The sequence below is a fragment of the Formica exsecta genome, unplaced genomic scaffold (genome assembly GCF_003651465.1).
Source record: "Formica exsecta isolate Colony F162 unplaced genomic scaffold, ASM365146v1 scaffold314, whole genome shotgun sequence".
In the NCBI taxonomy this organism is placed as follows: domain Eukaryota; kingdom Metazoa; phylum Arthropoda; class Insecta; order Hymenoptera; family Formicidae; genus Formica; species Formica exsecta.
In genome coordinates this window covers 827,518-844,494 of record NW_021850397.1, presented here as the reverse complement: position 1 = coordinate 844,494, position 16,977 = coordinate 827,518, and the positions used below count along the sequence as shown (strand labels likewise).

Here is a 16,977-nt window from a genome sequence, read left to right as displayed (position 1 = left end):
AGCGGGGCTCTTCAGGTTAAATTTCCTGGGAGGTTTAGGAGATGGCAAGCCGAGAGGAGTACCCCATCCTTCCAGAGGATCCTTCTTCGAGTCACCCTTCGAATCGTCCTTGTCGTCGCGGAAAGAAGACGACGGATGATCTTTTGGATCATCCGCCTCGTGTCGAAGGCTACCGTTTGTATACCTAGGCGCTATGCCACTGCTAAAAGCACCGTTGGCCTCCTTCATCTCCTTGTGCTCCATCAGCGCCTTATCGAAATCGAGATCGGCCTCGTCGACGTATCTCTTCGCATCTGGCTTATCGCCGTAACCACCGGCGAACTCCTTCTCGACCATAAAACGGCCGTGGATGGGAACAGGATCACTGCTCTTCTGCACACCGGTCTCTCCATGGAAGGTCTTCATGGCGGAGATCTGAGCCGGTACCGCCGGCAATTCGCCGTAGAAGCTGCTGCTCATCGCGGCCGCCGAGAATTCGACCTGCTGTTCCTTTTGCTCCTCTTCCTTATCGGAGGACGGCTCGTAGCGATGCGTTGGCTGCGACGAATATCCTACTTGCGAGGTCGAAGATAAAGGCGAGCTGGGCGGCTCGTCGTCGGAAATGGTGTGCCGTTCCTCGCTGCTACCCCGTTCAGTCTGAGTCACGGCCTTGCTGCTATGCTCGCTCGACGGATCCGCCTTGTCGCTGGTCGCGTCGTCGGATGCCGAACTGCCGCTACGCTGCAACTCTGACGATTTGACGCTGCCGATGATGCTGCTGATTGCGCTCTCCGCGTCCTTGCTCGGCATACGCTCGTCCACTTTCACATCGGTCTTCTCCGCCAGCACAACGGTCTCGCCTTTTTCATTCGTCGCCTCCGTAATCTCTCTGATAGTTGTCACTATCTCGCCTTCGTCGGATATCATCTTCGTGGTAGTAATGGTGGTACGGATCACGTCGCCCGATCTGAAGCCTTCCGGTGTACCTGTCGACGATCGACCATCGGATCTTCGATCGGGCGTCGATCTGCCCGACAGATGCGGCTGGACGGCGCCGTCTCGGATTAACGGCGACATGGGTATCTCCGGCGTGGATTTGCCGGTCGAGCCGCTGAAGACAATGTCCTTGGGTAGCGATATGTCCGGCGAGGATTTGCCGGAATAACTTTTATCATCCGATATCAGATCTCGTACTAATGGTACCGAGTGTTCAAACTTGTCCGCGCCTAAGCGTTCTTTTGTCGTGGACTCGAGTTTATCCTCGAGTTTGTCCTCCTGCTTGAGATCCGGGGTCGATTTGCCGGAATCGTAGATTTTCGTGTCGGGCGTCGAAGTGCCCGACGTTACCGTTGTAAGCGTCTCCTTAATAATTTTTTCCGCAGACTTGGTGGTCTCCGTCGTCATCTTGTCGGAATCGATCAGTTCCTCCAACAGTTTCTCGCTGTCCACTGTATCGGAGCTCTCTTTCACATCCTTCTTCGTGGTGACTTTGCCATCCGGACCGGTGATTGTGGTTACCATCGTCACGATTCGCTTCACGTCAGCGCTGCTCGTCGCGTCGGGTGCGCTTTCGTCGCTCACGACCCTATAAGTTGCACCCGAGGCAGGATCTGTATAAATTTTGGAAGGATCAGTCTGCGATAATTCGGTATCTGGCAGTTCCTCCGTTACGATCGTTCTCGTTGTTTTTGTTGTAATCGTCTCTACGTATTCGCCAGAGTCTTCCTTGGAGTCGCTCGTTTCTTCCTCAGGAACGACGATCTCGCGTCTGATTACCTTTGTGATAATTTCCGGCTCGTCCTGCTCGATAATTTCGCGTTTGACGACTTTAGTAACTACTTCCGGTTCATCATGCTCCACGATCTCCCGCTTAATGATTTTGGTAATCGCCTCGGGTTCGTCTTGCTGGACGCTCGGTCGTTTAGTTTCTTTAGTTTCTACTCCATCGAATTCCGATTCCTCCTGTGGTTCGACTATTTTGCGTTTAATTATTTTTTTAACTACGATGACATCGCTATCCGATTCGGTCGCAGGTTCACCGGATGTCTCGGCCGCTTCTTCCTGCTCGAATATTTCGCGCTTCACGATCTTCTTAATTACAATGTCATCAGAGGATTGATCCTCTTTCGAAATTTCTACGGTTTCTTTTTCGGATTCATCTTTACCGGTAATTTCATGTTTCGCATCGTGTTTTTCCAGACTTTCCGCAGGAAGATGCGGTTCTGTGATCTTGCTTTCCCTTAGTATCGTGACAGTTTGCACGGGTTGCACGGTCTTTGGATCTTCGACGTCCGTTATGTGAGTCGTGGTAAGAGCGCTCCCCGATAATTTTTCGGGCGCTTTGTCAGCGGCTTCGATTCCGGACTCGGGTGTCGCGTCGTGAGTGGCGAATTCTGGCGTCGATTTGCCGGAGAGGGTGGTTATGTGCGTCGTTCGCATCTCGGTCATACCGCCGGCAAAAGCCTTATGGAACTGACTTTCGTAATCCATCGGATAATCGGATTTATCTAATTGTTGCTCGCCCGACTCCGAATACATCCCGCTCATTCTGTATTCGATGGAAGATTTTCTGGCGTCGTGCGGCAGTTCGTAACCCACGTCCGCCATTCTGTCGTAGCTATAAACCGCCTTATCGTAGTCCTCTTCCGGCTCTTCCTCTTGGTAAATGTCCACGTCGATCACAGATTCCCTCGGTATTTTCCTCTTTAGTATGATCTCCTCCACAATCTCCAAGATAATGTATCTTGGAAGGGAAGTTCTGATAATTATCTCCTCGAGTATCACTTCCGTGATCCTGCGGCCTTTCTTTATGTACTCCTCCTCCAAAAGCTTTTCGATTTCTGTTCGTTTCTCCTCCGATATTAAGATCTCTTCGTCTATGTGCGGTTCCGATCGAGCTGGGCTATCCTGGGTCGATTTGTCAGAGGGGATGGGCTCCGGGCTGAGGCTGGGACTAGCAGAAAGAGCTTTCGCGTCTCGAGCGCTGTCTGCGGGAGATACTTTGCCGTCCGGACTTTCGCTCTTCATAATGTCGCTTGGCTTTTCACGAAGACACTCCTGAGTAACGCTAGTTTGTTCTAATTTCATATCGGTCGGTACGATCGGTCTATCTCTTTTCTCGATAATATCCGGACTCTTTTCTCTCAGTTCCCTTAAATCACCTTCGATCAAGGTATTTCTAGGTATATGCTTCGTCACGATAATCTCTTCGATGATGATAATAATAATGTATCGCGGCAAGCCTTTGAGAATGACAATCTCTTCCAACGTTTCCGGCGTAATTTTCTTTTTCTTTGCGATAAATTCTTCAGTTATATATTTTTCTACATCTGCCTTCTTTTGCGGCGGCAATATCGTCATTTCTTTTTCGTATTGAGATTCGGACGATTCATCTTCGACAAAATCAAAGACCGTAGTCCTGGGCACATTTTGCCGGCTGATAATGTCTTCTATTATTTCCATCACTATAAATTGCGGCACCGAATACGTCATAACTAATTTCTCGATCACTATTAAACTAATTTTCTTTTTTCTTGCGATAAATTCTTCCAAAATGTACTTTTCTATTTCCGCTTTCTTCTCGGCTGTCACTTTAACGATGCTTTCTTCCTCGTCGTCCAATTTCTCTATTGTCCTTGGCTGCGTAGTGTCGGGCTCTCCAAAATCAGCGAATCGTTTCTCGCGAATTTTACGCATTTCCTTCTGAATCATTTCAGGAGATGTCGCAGGACTCTTCTTTTCTTCCGGCAAGCTTTTATCTTCGTCCTTCTCGTAAAGTGATTTCTCTGTGTCAATATGCTTGAATGCTTCCTTTTCGTCCTGAGGAAGTACTTTCTCTGGTAGCTTGTCGTCGAATAAGCTAGCTGTTCTAGATCTAGTGGCCGGCGTTTTATCGCCAATATCGAAAACGCTTTGCGAACGCGATCTATCCTTCGGGGTTTTATCTAGTGGTGAACTGGCTCGCGACGATTTAGCAGATTCATCCTTCGGAACTTTTTCACTGTCTAAACTCGGCAAAATCTTAGCATCGATATCATCGAGCCTTTCGCTAGCAACGCTTGACGATCTAGACTTTTCTTTCTGATCGAATTTGTCGTCGACTAAACTCGGCGATTTCGAGATATCAGATGGTGTTTTCGGTTCCGTCTTGTCGCTGATAATGCTTAATGATCTCATCTTATCAATTACGTCTTGTCCGTCGGTTACGCTAGATATTTTCAGTCCGTCAATATCTATTTTCTCTATCGGTTGCTTATCCAAGACGATGCTAGAAAATTGCGATTTGTCGTGCGGCGCAGCATCGTCCGACTTAATATCCAATTTCTCGACAATTGTCGAAGATTTCGCGTCGATGAGATTCGGAGATTTATCACTAGCATCTTCGTAATATTCTTTACTGCCGACCTTACTGTCCGACACTTTCTCATCGAATTTATCACTGGCAGTGCTGGGAGATTTGCTCCGATCAACAGGTGGTTCTAATATATCAGAGACGGTAGGTGATATCGATTTTTCAAATGGTTCTGCTTTCTCGGTCGTGAGACTCGCAATGCTGGATGATTTAGATTTATCGGCTGGCGGTTCAATGATATCCTTAAATTCTGACTTGTCTTCCGTGATACTGGTCCTTCTCGAGCCGGATTTTTCACTCGCTATGCTCGGAGATTTACTCCTATCATGTGGCTCTTTTATTGTTTGAGGAGCTGCAGGAGAAACTGGTCTTTCGATTGGTTCTTTTTGATCAGCCGTCATAGTGGGCGATTTAGATTTGTCAATTGGCGGTTCTGACACGTCTTTCAAATCCGCGGTATCTCCAGCGATACTCGACGGTTTGGAACTAATAGCTGATTTCGCCTCCTCGGATTTTTCGCTCGGTGATTTGCTTCTATCAAAATCTTCTTTTTTACCCGGAATTGATTTCGCTTTCTCTATCGGCTCTTTTTGATCAGATGTAATACTCGCAATACTCGATGACTTAGATTTATCCATTAGATGTTCCGTAACCTCCGTTAAATCGGATTTATCTCCGGTAATGCTTGACGATTTCGAATCACCGACCGATTTTTTATCATCGGATTTATCGCTCGGTAATTTTTCAATTTGTTGTTCCGCAACGTCTTTCAAATTCGGTTTCTCGCCAGCAATGCTAGGCGATTTAGAACGATCGGGCGTTTCCTTCTGCTCGCTTGTAATGCTTACAACACTGGCGGATCTAGATTTATCTGTTGGTGATTCTTTTTCATCTGATTTATCTCCAGCAATGCTCGGTGATTTCAATCGTTCCTCGGCTTTTTTTGAATCACTCGTCGCGCTAGGTGATTTGGTTTTATCGCTCGGTAATTTTTCAATTTGTTGTTCCGCAACATCCTTCAAATCCGGTTTCTCGCCAGCAACGCTAGGTGATTTAGAATGGTCCGTCGTTTCCTTCTGCTCGCTTGTAATGCTCACAACGCTGGCGGATCTAGATTTATCTGTTGGTGATTCTTTTTCATCTGATTTATCTCCAGCAATGCTCGGTGATTTTAATCGTTCCTCGGCTTCTTTTGAATCACTCGTCGTGCTAGGTGATTTGGTTTTATCGCTCGGTAATTTTTCAATTTGTTGTTCCGCAACATCCTTCAAATCCGGTTTCTCGCCAGCAACGCTAGGTGATTTAGAATGGTCCGTCGTTTCCTTCTGCTCGCTTGTAATGCTCACAACGCTGGCGGATCTAGATTTATCTGCCGTTGGTTCTTTTTCATCTGACTTGTCTCCAGCAATACTCGGCGATTTTGATCGTTCTTCGGGTTCTTTTGAATCTATCGTTGCGCTAGGTGATTTGGTTTTATCACTCGGTAATTTTTCAATTTGTTGTTCCGTAACGTCCTTCAAATCCGGTTTCTCGCCAGCAACGCTAGGTGGTTTAGAACGGTCCGTTGTTTCCTTCTGCTCGCTTGTAATACTCACAACGCTGGCGGATCTAGATTTATCTGCCGTTGGTTCTTTTTCATCTGACTTGTCTCCAGCAATACTCGGCGATTTTGATCGTTCTTCGGGTTCTTTTGAATCTATCGTTGCGCTAGGTGATTTGGTTTTATCGCTCGGTAATTTTTCAATTTGTTGTTCCGCGACAGCTTTCAAATCCGGTTTCTCGCCAGCAATGCTAGGCGATTTAGAACAATCGGGCGTTTCCTTCTGCTCGCTTGTAATGCTTACAACACTGGCGGATCTAGATTTATCTGTTGGTGATTCTTTTTCATCTGATTTATCTCCAGCAATGCTCGGTGATTTCAATCGTTCCTCGGCTTCTTTTGAATCACTCGTCGCACTAGGTGATTTGGTTTTATCACTCGGTAATTTTCCAATTGGTTGTTCCGCAACATCCTTTAAATCCGGTTTCTCGCCAGCAACGCTAGGTGATTTAGAACGATCGGGCGTTTCCTTCTGCTCGCTTGTAATGCTTACAACACTGGCGGATCTAGATTTATCTACTAGCGCTTCTTTTTCATCTGACTTATCTCCAGCAATGCTCGGTGATTTCGATCGTTCCTCGGGTTCTTTTGAATCACTCGTCGCACTAGGCGATTTGGTTTTATCACTCGGTAATTTTCCAATTGGTTGTTCCGCAACATCCTTTAAATCCGGTTTCTCGCCAGCAATGCTAGGCGATTTAGAACAATCGGGCGTTTCCTTCTGCTCGCTTGTAATGCTCACAACGCTGGCGGATCTAGATTTATCTACTAGCGCTTCTTTTTCATCTGACTTATCTCCAGCAATGCTCGGTGATTTCGATCGTTCCTCGGGTTCTTTTGAATCACTCATCGCGCTAGGTGATCTGGTTTTATCGCTCGGTAATTTTTCAATTTGTTGTTCCGTAACGTCCTTCAAATCCAGTTTCTCGCTAGCAACGCTAGGTGGTTTAGAATGGTCCGTTGTTTCCTTCTGCTCGCTTGTAATGCTCACAACGCTGGCGGATCTAGATTTATCTATTGGCGTTTCTTTTTCGTCTAATTTGTCTCCAACAATGCTCGGTAATTTTGATCGTTCTTCGAGTTCTTTTGAATCACTCATCGCGCTCGGTGATCTAGATTTATCGGTCGGTAATTTTTCAATTTGTTGCTCCGCAATGTCCTTCAAATCCGGTTTCTCGCTAACAACACTAGGTGATTTAGAGCGGTCCGTTGTTTCCTTCTGTTCGCTTGTAATACTCACAACGCTGGCGGATCTAGATTTATCTGTTGGTTCTTTTTCATCTGATTTGTCTCCAGCAATGCTCGGTGATTTTGATCGTTCTTCCTTTACATCACTAATCGCGGTGGGTGATCTGGATTTTTCGTCGAGTTGTTCCACAACATCTTTTAGATCTGTTTTCTCGTCGATGACACTTGGGGATTTTATGCGGTCAAGCGGTTCTTTCTTTTCTTCTGCAATACTGATGACGCTCGGAGATCTGGATTTATCTATTCCTGTTTCCGTCACATCTTTCATATCCGGTTTTTCGTCAGAAATACTGAGCGATTTCAAATGATCCGCTGATTCTTTTTGAGTACCTGTCACGCTCGTAATACTTGACGATCTCGATTTGTCAGAAGGCATATCGATTACGTCTTTCAAATCGGATTTTTCTCCGGCGATACTAGGCGACTTCGAGAGATCAATTGGTTCCTTTTGTTCTTCTGTAACACTTATAACACTAAGCGATCTTGATTTATCATGCAAGTCCTCTGCAACATCCTTCAAATCCAGTTTTTCATCGACAATACTTGGTGATTTCGAACGATCGGCAGATTCTTTTTTATCAGTTACAATACTTGAAATACTTGATGACCTCGACTTTTCGATCGGCTCTTGTGTAAGATTCTCTAATTTTTCTCCAACAGGGCTTGGTGATTTTTTTATTTCTTCTGGAATATATTGTTCTTTGACAATACTGGATGATCTTGATTTTTCAGACGGTTCTTTCTCCCCGATGTCTAATTTCTGCTCGACAGGACTTGGTGATTTGCTCTTATCAACAAACTCTCCGGTCGGTGATTTTTCTTTAAGTACTGATTCTTTAGATTCGCTAATAGTGCTTGTCACACTTGACGATCGCGATTTATCTAACGGAGGTTGCATTATATCTTTCAGGCCCGTTTCATCGAGTTTCGGAGATTTTTGCGCGTCCTTTGGTACTTCGGTTTTGTCGATGAATGACTTCGATACCGGAACCTGTTCCAGTTTATCTTCTTTATCGCTCGCGACACTAGGCGACCGAGCTCTCTCAATTGGTAGGTCCATATCCTTGAGATCAACTTTTTCTACAGAAATGCTTGGTGATCTATAACTTACTTTTTTGCTATCTGATTTATCACTAGCTACGCTGGGAGATCTATTTTTATCTTGTTCTTCAGTCTTATCAATATCTTTAGGCGATTCTGGCCTATCAAAAATAGGGGATTTTTGTTTCTCTAAATAATGCTCCATCACATCTTGAAGATCCGGCTTATCCGTGGTTATACTCGGTGACTTCGAACGTTCGGCTTCTTTTCTCTCGTCAGATCTATCGCTGATTGCGCTTGGAGATCTAGCTTCGTCAATTGGTCCCTTTTCATCGTCATGTTCACTCTCGAGAATAGGCGATTTTTCACTTATTGTTTTCTCAATGACGCTAGGTGATTTTGGCTTATCAGTTTCCTTCTCCTCGGCTTTATCACTTAAAACACTAGAAAATTTATCGGGAGATTGAATATCCTGCTCAGATTTTTCACTAGTGATGCTTGGAGATTTCGATTCCCTTTCTTCTGGCTTCTCTGTAACTTCAGAGATTTTCTTATCGACCGGTTCACTAATAATACTTGATAATCTAGATTTATCAATTGCATCTTCCTTTTCTCCTTTATCACTAACAGGAGATTTTGAACGCATAGATAATTCTTTATCATCGGATTTTTCACTAGATATACTTAAAACATCTTTCTCTTCGTGTTTTTCGCTGCTTGGCGATATAGATTTCTCAAGTGGAGCTTTTTCGTCTAATGCACTGGTAGCAATAACAGGTGATGTAGGTTTCAAATCGTGTTCTTTCGTTTCGAGCTTTTCTAACATTCGATCTTTACTTTCCGGGCTTCGTGTTTTTTCTTTAGATATCTCTAGTTCTTTGTCTACGACCGGTTTAATTTCTTTAACAGATTCGGATAACTTTTCAGTGACTGTTTCGGAGGCAACATCTTCTTCGCTAATCGGTGTCTTCGAGAAATACATTTCAAGTTTGTCCGTGGGTGACTTTGAGAAAATTGTCTCGGCCGGTGAAACGTCTTCCGAACGGAGCGACTCAGGTGTTTTTGGGACAACAGTTGTTCCTTCTTTTTCAGGTTGTGAAAGCGCCTTCTCGATTGGAAGTGTCGGTTTTTCAATTGATTCGGTTGGAGATTTTTCTGCTGTCGTATCAAGAGGTAACTTTGATTTTTGTACATCTTCGTGTTTTATTTCAGATGGCGAGGGAGATTTCTCCATTTTTTCGACATCTTTTGTAGGACTTTTCGATTTCTCAATCTTTTCAACAATTTCTTCAGCCAGAGGCTTTACTTTTTCAATTTCTCCTGCATCTTTAGCGGGAGATTTCGGTTTTTCTCGCTCCTCGGGCGACTGTGATGCATCCTTCTCGGCTGCAATTTTATCTGTCATTTTCAAGTCTTCTTTTTCCATAGGAGATTTTGGCTTCGTAATATCTTCTGATTTCTCCGGCGCTTTTGGCTTACTGTCATCAATTAACGGTATTTTAACGTCTTTTGGTTTATGCAATTCTAATTTTTCTAAACTGTCTTCAAGATCTTGTGAGTCGCGAGTATCAATGGGAGATTTTTCCAAGCTGTCTTCAGGAGTGATTTTATCCTTACTTTCGGGCACAGATTTTTCGGAAATGCTATCTTTTTCAGGAGTGCTCACGCCCGAATGCAACGAGTCTTTATCCAAAAGTAAAGAATCTTTGTCTGGTGTCGATTTAACAGATACATCTTTGAGAGAATCGTCCGAAGTGACGGTCTTCATAAAAGTTATGCTCCCGGTCGGACAAATCTCTATTTCTTCTCTGCCATCTTCGCTGCAAGCTGTGACCAGCATTCTTTTCACAATGCCAGAATCTTCGTCGATCTTTACAGATTTATCCGCTGGATATTTTTCGTCCTTAACTTTTTCGAGAGGTTTAGTAACATCCTCAACATGCTCATCTTTCGCCTCTAGTATTTTATCTTCCGGCTCTTTTGAGATACTTATCCTTTTGTGTAAAGCTTCCTCGGATAGTTCTTGAGAACTCTTTTTTTCCTTAGTTATTGGAGTTTCTTTAATTTCTGTGGGCTCCAATGCTTTAGATTTTATATCGTCCTTAAGTAGTTCTCTCTTCGGCTCTTTTGCGAAGCCTGTTGCATCTGCGAGTTTTGTTTCTGACTCTACTCCTTCGGCAACTTTTTCAATAAGTTTCTCGGTAGAAGGAACGATATCTTTTAATGTTTCGTCTTTAATTGGAGTTGTCGGTTTTGATTTATCGTCTTTTGTTATAAGTTCTTCGACTTTTTCTTTCACAGACTCAATTTCTTTCGTTTCATCCGTCGCAGCCTTCTCGTCAATTAATTTTATGCTTGGTGTGACCACTTTAGAAATAACTTCTGGCACAGCAGTTACATCAATCGAAGATCGTTTATCGGAGATGTCTTTAGGTATCTCTTTTTCTTTAAGTTCTTTCAATTCATCTGCTTTCTCAATTAAAGATTTATCTTTCGGAGAAACGTCATCTGTTTTTTCTTTAGCTTCGTCCAAGTATTTCTCCGTAGTGTCAACGATTTCTGATATCTCGGATGTCTCTGGTTCTTCAGGTTCTCGTTTTTTGTCATCGGGTTTAATATCTTTTGCCACATCAATCCGAGGCTCTTCTTTCTCCACCTTTTCTTTGGTTTCGTGCACAAACTTCTCATCCGCCTCGATCACCTCACTCATAGTATCTTCCCCAGTTTCTTCGATATCTTCCTTCTCTGTCATTTCATCTGCCTTCTCGGGAGACGTGATTGGTACATCGCGCACTTTATACTCCTGTTCGACAGCTTCAAAATCGTCAACCACATTTTTTTCATGCTCCTTTGCAGTCACAGGCAAAACCTCTGTTTTAATCGGCGAAGTAGCTTTCTTCTTCTCATCGAAACTCTTTCTACGTATACTGACAAAACCATCTACTTCTTCTTCCTCCTCTTCCTCCTCCTCAACAACGTTCTTTTTAGATGTAGGTGATAATTCTTTTTCGCTAACTTCATGCTCAGACACGTCCTTCTTTTTATCTTTTTCTAATTCAACTGGAGCTTTTTTCTTTTCGTCAGGACTGAGCACTTCAGCGATCGATTCCTTTCTCTCAGGCAGAACTTCCGGTTCTTGGATTGCTTCCTCCTTGATTATGCGCGATAATTCTTCTTCGGTCATTACAAGTATCATATGCCTCGGCATCTTTCTCTTAATAATAATTTCCTCGATAATCTCGATAATTATTTTCTTAGGCATATTCTTTTTAACACAGATTTCTTCAAGTTCTTGTATATTAATGCTATCCCCCTTGGTAACATATTCCTTAATAATATACTCTTCAATTTCTGCTCTTCTTTGCGGAGTTGCCGGCTCTTTCATTTCCGGAATCTCCGCGCTAGAAACTTCAATGATTGATTTTCGTTTTTCGTCCAAAACTTCTGTTTCTGATATTTTCTTTTCCTCTTTATCTTCAGGCGTCGTTTTGGATATCGTCGATACCTCGAGTAAATCAGATTCTTCCTCGGCAACATCAAGTAATACGTTTCTAGGAATCTTTTTTTTAATAATAATCTCTTCAATAATTTCGATGAGAATTTTCTTGGGCACGGCCTTCTTAGCAGAAATTTCGTCGATTATCGATGCGGTTATCTTCTTCCCCTTGCCGACGTATTCATTAACGACGAATTCTTCAATCTCTGCTCGCTTCTGAGGTATAATCGATTCTTCTACTTTGGTTGGAGAACTAGGAATCTCAGCAGTCGATTCTCGTTTTGCAGTTATATCTATTTTCGGTGTTATTTGCTCCTCTGCTGATTCTTCTGGCAATTCTTCCGATGATTCTTCTTTAATTATTTCCGATAGCACTTCCTCGGGAATGTCCAGTACCATATGCCTGGCGATCTTTCTCTTGACAATAATCTCCTCGATAATTTCGATGACGATTTTCTTAGGCACGACTTTTTTAATCGAGATTTCCTCGACGATTTCTATAGTAATTCGCTTTTCTTTGACAATATACTCGTTAACAATATAATCTTCAACTTCCATTCTCTTTTCAGGCGTGATGGATTCCTTCAACTTTAGAATTTCGGGATCGTCCACCACGCTTTGTCTAGGCAGTCCCTTCTTAACGATAATTTCCTCGATAATGTAAATCACGCGTTCTCTCGGGATACGCTTCACCACGGTGATGTATTCGATCACTTCGATTGTAATCTTTTTCTTTTTCGTGATAATCAGTTCCTCGATCACTTCCTCGACAGGTGCTTCCTTGCTGAGGACTTGTTTAATATCCTCCGGTAGTTTGGGAAGTTCCCGAAAATCAATCTCCAATTCCTTATCATACATTTTATCCGCGGTGAATTTCGGTGAAGTAGGCGTAGAACCGGGAGTCACCATCACTATTTCCGCCTTTGCCGGCGAAACTTTTTGCTCGAAGCTTATCACGGGATGCTCTATTTCGCTTTCCGCCAGCTTATCCTCCAAGGACGGCCGTTTCGTCGTTTCCTTTACGCATATGCTCTCAATACCGGCCTGCATTACGTCTACTCGACACGTATCGTCATCGACCGATTTTTTATGTTGATCACAAATATGCTGATCGTCCTTTAACATTTCCGTGCAAATCTTTTGAGCATCCTTCTTATCTTTCGTGATGTCTTTCACGGGCGAAGTTACTGTATCATCCTTTTGTTTAATCATTTTCACGCAAGGCTCTTCCTTAACTTCGACAACACCGGGTTTCTCACCTGGCGCCAGAAGTTTGTCAGGTTTCTCGATGAGTTCTTCGATCTCTTCGTGAACGGGAAATTCCTCGGTAATTCCAACCTTCTTCGGTATCACGATATCCTCATGAGCAAGTTTAGATTTGATTTCTTCCAACTTAGTATCTTTCTCATGAGATATTTTTTCGCTTGGTATCGAGAGCTTTCTTTCTATCGAAATTTCTTCTTCCGACGATTTCTTTCCCGGAATTGGCAAGATTTCTTCCTTCTTAGAAGCTTGATCGAACAATGTTTTATCGAAAAGAAAATTATCTTCCTTGAGGACTTCAGCGACTTTCTTCACGATTTCTATAACGTCCTTAGGTTTATCTTCGAGATTGATTCCGGCAGTACCGGCAAGAACTTCTCCGACATCCCTGACGGCTTCTTTCACATCTCTATATGGTCCCTCTGGCTCCTCTTCATATTCCTCTTCAAATTCTTCATCCTTTGGTATAGCAAACTTAACTTTCTCCGGTTCTTTTATATCGAGCGAGTGGCTCTCGATGTGCGGTTTTATCTCCTCTAATTTCTCGGCCACTCCTTCCAAAGTATCCTTTACAATGTCCTTCATGGATGATACGTCATGTTGTATCTCTTCCTCTTTAACTTTTTCCTCCAAAGATTCTAATGAATCCCTTAAACTATCCTTCACAGTTTTAAATTTCTTAGAGGCTTCTTCCAGAAGAGCCTTTACCTCTTCGGCATCCTCTCCTATATCTTCTTCTTTTAAAAGTTCGATTTCCTTGGCAATCTTCTTATCATCGACCGCTTTCGGTGATACCTTCGCGAATAATGTTTCTTTAATTTCAGCTTCTGCTTTTTTAATCTCTTCCATTTTATCAATCGGGAGCTTCTCTTCGATATCAGATACGCTTTTTCTCTGCGCATCAAATATTTCCTCTTGTATGAATGCCGCGGTTTCTTTGATGGCAGCCACTTTTACGTCGACGACCGTAGGTTTCATTTTTTCAAACATTTCGGGTTTGTCGGCGGGCTTCCCGACTTTACGGAACATTTTCTCCATATCGACTTCTTCAAAGAGCGTCTTTTCTTGGACCTTTGGTTCCTTCGGAGAACTGGATTTTGAAGACTTCTCGTCGGAATCCTTGTCGGACTCTTTCTTCGACTTCTTGGTTAATTTATCAATACCTTTCTCAAACTTATCCGCTACTTTGCCGAAAAAGCTGAAGACACCCTTCTGCTCTTTCACAGGCGGCGTGGGTAGGTCTTTAATCTCTTGTGTAGTCGGCGAAGGCTTCTCCTCTTTTCCTTTCTCAAAATCTTCCATTCTGTAAAGCTTAGGATCGACTTCCTCGTGAACTGGCAGATCGGCGACCTCGTCGGGCGTCTTGACGATGTCTCTTTGCAGATTCTGCATCGCTTGGCGAACGTCAAAGACCTTGACCTCCGGTTTGGCGGTCGCGGGAACAGTTTCCGGAACAACCTCCTCCTTTAACTTCGTAGGAGCCTCCTTTTCTTTCACTTCTTCGATAACATGTTTCTCGTCGATGTCTTCTTTTATTTCGTCCAACGGTATCCGCTCGTCTTCCGGCAAAGTCGGAGCGGTAGTAGTGGCTCCCGATTCTATCGTCGAGATTCGTTCTTGAGATTCTTCCCTCTTCTCAAGGATATGCTCCTTTTGGTCGACGTCCGGCTTCATGTCTGTATCAGTCGTCTTCTTCTCTGACGAATCCAATTTGTCCGGACTGAGACTAGATGGTTCTTTTGTAATGTCTTCGCTGTCCTTTTTAGCGGAATCATCCTTCTCTTCGGCTTTCTGCACGATTTCAGCAGCGGAAGCTATTATTTCTTTCACTTCTTTTTGCAATTGTTCCTTGTGTTCCGAAGACAGTTCAGCAATCTCCTTGTCTCTGTCCGCGATTTCATCAATTTTTTTTTCTGGGCTCTCGTCTTTTCCTTTTTCCTCGGGTTCTTCCTTCTCACCTTTTTCCCTTATAGCCTCTGCATCTTGTAGGACTTTCGCTTTTTCCGACTCGGCTTTGTCAAGGACATGTTTCTGTTCGCCCTCGCCACTTTGAACCGAGTCCTCGGTATAGACTTCTTCCTTCTCCACGATGAGATACTCGTCTTCCTCGGTCAATTCTTGGCTTTCTTTTCTGGAACCTTCCTTTTTAGGCATATCCTCAATCTCGGCGGTGACATCCTCTTCCGTGATATCCTCCTCTTTCTTATCTGTGGCCTCGGCTGTAATTTCATCGTCTCCCTCGAAACGATCGTCCTTCCGAGTCTCTTCAATCCTCTCCGCCTTCTGTAGAACAGCTTCAATTTCCTCAACGACTTCTCTCTCTTCCTTGAGATCAGCCAGCACTTTACTTTCTATAGAATCCAGCGACATATCTTCAGACTGCTCGATTAAACTCTTATCAATTGGCTTTACGGCCTCCGGTTCTATGCCGGATGGAGTGGAAACCGTAGACGAATCGGTGGTGCCTTTGTCGCCCTTTACTTTGCGAATAACACCATCTTTGTCAGATTTCACGGAAGTGGTCGGCGTGCTACGAGTGGATTTTGCCGGACTGCCTGGCATACGAGCTTTGCTAGGACTGACCGGTTTCGGGCGACGACTAATCGGTTTTCTGTCCGTTGGTTTAGGTTTCGCGGACATTTTACCGACAGAAGCTGCGGTATCCTTTACAGCAGACTTCTCGACTTCAGATTTTTTTTGTTCCACCACCTTTCTGTTATTAGCCTCCTTGGCGCTCTTGGCTGGAAGACTAGGAAAGATTTTGGGCGCTAGTTTTGACTTTGACGCGGCCTTCGATATCTCCGTTCTTGTGGCAGTGCCGTTCAAGGTCTTCTTCGGCGTTGTGGGGGAAGACTTTATGGCATCTTTCTTTTCCGCGCCGGGAGGTTTAACTTTCCTTTCGCTCGGCTTCGGTTTCGGGGTTACTTCGCTCCTTTTTAGTTCGGCCTTTATCGCGGTCTTGCTCTCCTTTGCTTCTTTCTTCTTTGGCTCGGGCTTGACCTTGGGTTCTTTAATTTCCTTGGATGCAGTCTTATCGGATTCCGGTTTAATTAAATCAGCCTTTTTTATTTCATCCTCTCGCTTCTCGGGTTTCTCCACTTTAATCGGTTCCTTCTTTGACTCCTTTTTTATTTCTTTTAATTCTTTCTCAATCTTCTTGCTTTCCTTTGCCTCAGTCTCAATCTTCTTATTTTCCGCAACTTTCTTCGTCTTTATTTCGGTCTTGGGTTTACTTGTAGGAATAATCGGCGTCGATTGGGGGGTTGTTCTAGGAATAGCCTCGTCTGCAGCCTTAATAGACTTGGGCTCCGACGGTTCTCTCTTCTCTTTCTTCTCTGAGATTTTCTTCGATTCCTTCTCGATAAGGCCGAATTTCTTGGTCGGTTTGTCTCTGAGCGTCGCCAGAGATGTTGACGGCGACAGTGTTTTTGCTGAACATACCGGATGTTTTAGGAAATCCAGATGCTTGAGTCGTTCGAAACCTTCGAAAATCTTGTGCTGCGGCGTGCTGCCGGGGAAAAGGATTCGCGTGATATTATCTTCGGGATTAGCCGGCTGCCAAACCAGGAGCGCGCATATCGAAACGAGGTTTTGAATCGGGAATGTGAGATTATTCGAGTCCTTCTTGTGAGAACCGGCGAACAACTTCGAATCCGACGCGTGCCACTTGGACAGAAACTCGCGCACTTCGCGACTGTCTTTGGTCGGATTAAGCACATACATATCCAGCGTGCCGTGGCCTACTTTGTGATAGAGATTAATCGGCTCGGAATCTCTGTAGCAAGGATGAGCGCGGAGATTGATATGCCGAAGATTCAGCACCATCTCCTGACCGATGTCGGTGAGATTGAGAATGAGCGGATCGATATCCTTATCGCCATCAGGTGAATTTGATTGTCTTCTTTCCTGTATTATGTATAATTTTTATATGCATCTGTGGTTAACACATAACAGTAGATATTGTTAAGAAAGTATACAGCAGAACGTTAATAATTAATA

At 43.9% G+C, this 16,977-nt stretch overlaps 1 protein-coding gene across 1 annotated transcript in view; it reads right to left on the bottom strand.

Moving 5' to 3' along the window:
* The window catches only part of LOC115237944 (microtubule-associated protein futsch-like), a 45,873-nt gene that overhangs the window by 2,261 nt on the left and 26,635 nt on the right, over nt 1–16,977 (bottom strand). The window contains 1 exon segment of the mRNA XM_029811351.1: nt 2–16,884. Within this exon segment, the coding sequence (XP_029667211.1) occupies nt 2–16,884 (16,883 nt within the window).